Raw genomic sequence first — 6,852 nt, forward strand, 5'->3', positions numbered from 1 at the left:
AGATAGAGACAGCCCGCGAGAGAGGGAACACAAACAGGGGGACTGGGAGAGGAAGAAGCAGGCTCATAGCGGAGGAGCCTGATGTGGGGCTCGATCCCATAACGACGTGATCACACCCTGAGCCGAAGGCAGACGCGTAACCGCTGTGCCACCCAGGCGCCCCGGGACCATTAGTTTTTTAAATGGCTGTCATTATTAACTTGAATTTTATGTGTGATTTACAAAGAAGAAAGAGGACTTAGTCACTTTTCTGTTTCTTTGAAAAAGTAACTGGCTTTTCCTTGAGCAACAGTTCTCTTATTTCCGGAAAGAACATGACGATGTATGAAATGTAATTATTTTCGCAGTACAGCCAGCTTGGTGATAGAATGAAATGGTGTTAGGACTTAGTGTAAAAAAGTCTTGAAGTTATTTGGGTTCGAAAGCAAAAAGAAAAAGGGAAATCCATTGATCAGCCTGCCAGGCTGATTGAGGAACAACACGTTTATGATGTGGAATCTCAGAAAAAGACAGTACTACTAATAATTAACATTTCTTGAACCCTTACTGAATGCTACTATATTCTAGGTGCAGAAGAACATGTGTTATCTTTTTTTTTTTTTAAGATTTTGTGTAAGTAATCTCTATACCCAATGTGGGGCTCAAACTTACCACCCCAAGATCAAGTCTCCACCAGCTGAGCCAGCCAGGCACCCCAAAACACGTACCATCTTGTGTAAACCTCACAACAACCTTAAGAGATAACAATTATTATTTCCTTTTTCCTTTTTATTTATTTTTTTAAGATTTACTTATTTATTTTAGAGAGTGAGAGAGCTTGAGCATATGCAAGTGGGAGGCAGGGGGCAGAGGGAGAAGGAGAGAAGCAAACCCTCTACTGAGCATGGAGCCTCACACAGGGCTTGATCCCATGACCCCAAGATAATGAACCAAGCAGAAACCAAGAACCAGATACTCAACTGGCTGAGCCACCGAGGCACCTCTCCTTTTTTCTGTTTTAAAATACTATTTTGAGATAATTTAAGACTTAGAGGAAAGTTGCAAAAATAGTACTGAAAGTCCCTATGTAGATATCACCCAGCATCCTTTAGTATTAACATCTTTCATGACCATGGTACAATCATCAAAACTAAGAAACTGACATTGTTACAATACTAATAATGAAACTGCAGACATTGGGTTTTGCTAGTTTTCCCGCTATTGTCCTTTCTCTGTCCTAGGATCCACATTGTATTTAGTTGTCATGTTTCCTTGTCTTCTTCCAGTTTTCCAGTCCTTCCCTGTTTTCGTGACTGATACTTTTGAAGAGTATTGGCCAGTTATTTATAAACTGTCCTTTGTTTGGGCTTGTCAGATGTTTTCTCATGACTGGATTGAGACTATGCATTTTTGGCAAGAATGCCATACATGTGATGTGCCCTTCTCAGAGTATCATCAGGAGGTATTTAATACTGATAGGTCTTTCTCTTTATAAATAGTAATATCTTGGGGGGGGATACTTCGAAACTGCGCAGATAGCCTGTTTGTTTCTCCTCAAACGTTGCTCTCTATTCTAACATCCAGTGGTGGATCTTAGTTTAGAAAACTGGCATATGGAGGTTAAGTATCTTGTCCAGGGTCACTTGGCTAGTTGGTGGTAGATTCAAGATTCAACTCTTGAAAAAATTGAACTTAAAGTTCGGGCTCTTAGGACACCAGAGTGGCTCAGTTGGTTAAGCATCCACCTTCAGCTCAGGTCATGATCTCAGGGTCCTAGGATTGAACCCCACATGGGGCTCTTTCCTCAGCTGGGAGCTTGCTTCTCCCTCTCCCCCTCCCCCCTGCTTGTATGCTCTCTCTCTTTCTCTCTCTCTAATAAATAAAATCTTTAGAAAAAAAAAGTCAGGCTCTTAACATTTCAGGTGATTATTTTATTTATTGTTAACATGTTTTTTGGAAATAAAAATGATTGTCTTTTTAAAAATTAAGCTTCCTTGAATAAAAATATAAGAAACTAGGAGTAAAATCCCAAAGTCAGTGGAGTGGGTAGAAAATATTACTTCAAAAAACATTTACAAACCACTATTCTAGACACATAGGGAAATTCAGAGATGAGCAAGTCCCTGAACTTAAATAACCTGTGATACAGTTAACGTCCTCATTGACAGCAGTGTAAGTTTCATGGAGTCTCGGGACATCTTAGCCTTCAGTGGGAAAGCTAGGATTCAAGACTTGAGGGAGAGAATGATAGGAGCTGAGATCTGGGCAGCTGGAATAAAACCATTTGTAGGACTTTCTAGGCCATAGTATGAACTTTGGATTTTAATTGAGTTGGGTGGGAAATGATTGATTGGAGAGATTTAAGCCAAATAGTAAAATGACCTGTTCTGACTTACATTTTGCAGGCTCATTCTGGTTGGATAGCTTAAGAAGACCATGGATAAAAACATCTAAATATAAAATATAAATAATATTTATATCTATGTAGATAGAGTATAAATATAATAGACATATAGATTTGAATTATAATTATCTAATTTCATAAAATGTGATTTTATACATGTATACATACATAAAGTTCTGAGGTTTTAAAACAGCTTATAAGCCACACTTTCAGTTTGATATCTCAGCATGTATATTGTTTTGCAAGTGATGTTTTCATTTCTGAAACATGATAACCATATGCAGAAAATTAACATTTTGTAAAATGTAATTTTTATTCTTGTAAGAAGGTTGATAGAATCTTTCTATTTGTGTTGTAATACAAATTCATTTACTTTGATTAGACTAATTAGTCTAGAATAGATCTGATGGTCCATGGGCCAATCATAGTATGAGATTATGTTTTATTTGGGTTATTCTGTGTTTTAAATATTTTTGAGTTTAAATTCCTGTAGCAAGGCCTCTGGTCTCTGGTTTACCAGTGGTCTCAGCATTCCCTATGGACTCCCATACCTCACTCACATATTCATCTATGTTGCTTTCCTGGCCCTTGTGGGCATTTGAATTTGTGAACCCTTTTCTAGAGTTCTGGTGAGTTTTCACTGGAGTTGCTAGGAACGGAGTCCAGATTGCACTGACTTGTGTAGTGAGTGAGAAATGAGGAAGTAGCACCATGGAAAAGTCTAACAAAGAAGAAAGAGAGAGAGCAATAGCTTGAACGTGATTGGAAATGCAAGACATGCATGCCACCCTTCCCTCTCTCTGTGTTGCTCAGTCAGCCCATTGCTCATGGTACACTTCCCTAATGAGTCTTAGTTTTTAGCTAGTTTTCCAGTTCACAGTAGATTAAAAATAGTACCTTAAAAAAGTAGATTCCTTGCTGGATGCAGACTTGGTGAGAACACAAAGGATTAAGATCTAATATCAAAAGAGGAGACAGAAACCCAAAAAAGCAGATGAAAAGATTCAGAAACACAGTATCTAAAGTCATTTACTGTAGGTTAAGTTGCCGGTGACTGAAGACATCACTGTGTTACAGAACAGTATAGTTACTGTACATAATGACGGCTCTGGGTATCAGAGAAAGGTTAGAGGGATGCCTGGCTGGATCAGTAAAGCATGCCGCTCTCACTCTCAGGGTCTCAGGGTCTTGAGTTCAAGCCCCACACTGAGTGTGGAAGCCTACTTAAAAAATAACAAAACAGAAAGGTTAAATTGTATTGTGAACACTCTTTAAGACGGAGTTAAAATGTATGATGAACAGGTAAGAGTTGCAAAGCTTTCTTAGAATAGTAGTAGGAAATAAATGTATCATTTCTTACCTGATCCATGATGCTTATGATAATTGAGTCTTCAGGGAAGCCCTATACTTGGGGTGTCTGGTTTTTTTTATTATTATTAACATGTAATGTATTATTTGTTTCAGGGGTGTGTGGTTTGTCTCTTAAGTAGTCTGTGCGGAAGGAAAGGTGTATTTCTTTTAGTTCTTTTCAGAGAACTGCTTAGCCGTAAACAACCCTGGCGAGTTACGGAGTTTCAGAATTACCTCCTGAAAGTCATGAAAAAGGCACATTGTCAGGGAATGTTTGGTGATGAGGTGAATATGAATAAGCTAGTTTATTTCTCTTGGACCCTTTATCTTCTTTAAATCAAAGAATTTCACATTAGTGTTGAGCTATGAAAAATAAACCATATCGGACTTAATCATTTACACAGCTGGTTTTCAAATAACTGCAAAACACTTCTTTTTTTTTTTTTTCCTTTTCAGGATGGTCTGCTCGTCCTTCATTATGGTCTTGTAGTTTCCCCCTTAAAAATTACTTGAAGATTCTAGCAGCATTAGGAAGAGGGAAACAAAATAAGGAGGCTTCTTCAGGATTGCATTTCACCAAAGATTTCCACAAAACATGTAATTGCTACCACTCTGTGCTGTTTGAGACATGACTTATCCACTTTCAGCACCAAGATTCATTGCATTTATAAGTACAATTTGGAATGACGGAATGCATCTGTTTTACTAGAGACTATATACAAAAAAAGCATCCATAGCTCAGGGGGAAATTTTCAAAGCATTAAATTTTTAAATTCCTTGTGATTTCAAATACTTTGACATTGATTTTGCTTCCTAATCTTTGAGGTAAATCGGTTACTATTTTCTTCTTTGTTGAGCCATATTCCTTTCAGGTTGGTGGTTAGGATTCTGCTCTCTGAAATGGTATCAGTTGGGCAGTCATCCTTTTGGAAAAGAAGTATGCTTTTGAACTGAAGACTCAAAGCCAGTCTTCGCTAACCTACAGAGTGTACCTCTCAGACAAAGACCAAAACTATTGACCACTTTTGTATGTTGCCATCGTTTCTTGAACTTGTATCTTTCATTTACCAGCAATACTACTACAGAGATGATATTTACTTCTAAAAGGGATGAACTGTCATTCTGTGTGGAGAGACTGTCTCCTGCAGGGTTTGTGGCCTGTCCTGAAGCCTTCAGTGTGTTGAACACTTCTGTAACGGATCTTTCAACAAGGGGTGCCTCTTGAAACATTACTTTTATTATTTGAATGTTAATTTGATTAACATTCATTTGATTTGAGTACGTAGTTTGGTTGTCAGTACCTTGTAATACCACTGCTTCTGAAAGTAATAAAGAAACTTGAGTGAATTTGCAAGTTTACAGAATACTTATTCATTGTTTCCTCAATAAGTCAATTTAATGTTCATTTTCCCATTTGTCACTGGGATAAAGAATACGGGTGTTTGAGAGTTCACTCACATGCAAAGATTTCAGTTTTAAATGTTATTTTGCCTAAAATTAGCATTGTGATGCTTTCTAAAAAAATATTTTATAGACCCTGTTTCACTATAAAATTTCCAAGTCTGCATAGAAACAATTACAAATGAATAGGGTTTGGCAATTGTTTTGTAAAAAATTTGTGAATTGTATATAAATCTCTTCTAACATCTAATTAAAATTTTTAATAAAAATTTATTTTAACCTATTTTGAGATGTTCATATTTATTGTGGATTGAAACAAAAATAACCAACATTCTTTAAGAGATGAGGTATCCAAATTAAACTGCCATCAAATAGATATTTCATAAGCGTCTTCACTGATTTTACTAGATGCTGTTATTTGACAGTGGACAGAATAGCAACCATGGAATTCATTGCCTCTTAAATGTTTCTCGCCCACATTACTTGCTGTTTGTATTCTTGTCCCACGTTAACATATCTGTGTCGGGGATCCCCAAGCTACCTTTAGGTTAGTGGTTCACTAGAAGGACTCATTATACTTACGCTTATAGTTTATTACAGTGAAAGGATACGGATTAAAGTCAGCAAAGGGAAAAGATGTATACTGCAGAGTCCAGGAGAAACCAGGCACAAAACTGAAGTTGCCTTCTCCCCATGGAGACATGGAGACAGTTTTTCATTCCTTCAGCAATGATATGTGACGTGTGGGAACTGTTGCCAACCAGGGAAGCTCACCTGAGCCTTAGTGTCCAGAGTCTTTAGTGGGCATCAGTCATGCAGTGTCCATATGATTGACTCAGCCATTGAGAGTCCAGCACCCACCCAGTGGTCAAACTGATACAATATGTCCCAGGCCCCAGGTATAAAAAAATAGGCATTCGCCGTAAGTCACATTGTTAGAATAAACTATCTGGTGTGGCCCAAGGTCTCAGGACTACAGAGACAGGATATTCCAAGGTAATTATTTGATAAATACTTCCGCAATGAACAAAAAGAATTTATCGCTTGTTAGATGTTGTATGGACAAGATTAAAATTAAAGGGGTGGTCTGCTTCAAGTAACTCACAGCCTATGGGTTACACATAGCACTCAGAATCTTAATAAAAGGCAGATACTGGTATATACTATAGGAGTCACAAAGAGGACCACCTGGGTGGCTCAGTTGAGCGTCTGCCTTAAGCTCAGGTTGTCATCCCAAGGTTCTGGGATCAAGTCCCGCATTGAGCTCCCTGCTCCTGGGATCGAGCCCCGCATTGGCGCGGGGGGGGGGGGGGCTGTTCACTAGAGAGCCTGCTTCTCCCTCTCCTGCCACTCCCCCTGCTTGTGCTCTCTCAGCCTCTCTGTCAAATAAATAAAATCTTAAAAAAAAAAAAAGTCGCAGAGAGCTCTACCCTTTCTTTCTTTGCTCCCTCCAGACTTGACCTCCAAGAATCCCAAAGAACTAAGTCATATATAGTTCTATCTATTTGACCTATCGCTACTACTGGGCAGTCAACAAAGAATGCTGATTGATTGTCTTTCAAATCTGTACCCCCTAAAATCAGTATGATCTTGGGCTTCATCAACAGAAATACAGTTTCAGATCAAGGGAGTTAATACTTATTAACTCCCAATTCAGGTTGTGTCCCGTTCTGGGTAGCATACACAACTACTGAGAGATGAGAGGGTAATGGGATAGG

At 38.4% G+C, this 6,852-nt stretch overlaps 1 protein-coding gene across 2 annotated transcripts in view; it reads left to right on the forward strand.

Moving 5' to 3' along the window:
- Positions 1–5,417, forward strand: part of PCGF6 (polycomb group ring finger 6) — a 31,906-nt gene extending 26,489 nt beyond the window's left edge. The window contains exon 10 of one of the 2 annotated variants that reach the window (XM_087862743.1): positions 2,385–4,183. In XM_087862743.1, the coding sequence (XP_087718869.1) occupies positions 2,385–2,408 (24 nt within the window). In that variant the 3' untranslated portion in view covers positions 2,409–4,183. The other variant, XM_045803029.2, reaches the window with a different exon arrangement.
- The last annotated feature ends 1,435 nt before the right edge of the window (positions 5,418–6,852 follow it).

Source organism: Ursus americanus, chromosome 6 (genome assembly GCF_024610735.1).
Source record: "Ursus americanus isolate L20-20 chromosome 6, mUrsAme1.1.p, whole genome shotgun sequence".
Taxonomy (NCBI): Eukaryota; Metazoa; Chordata; class Mammalia; order Carnivora; family Ursidae; genus Ursus; species Ursus americanus.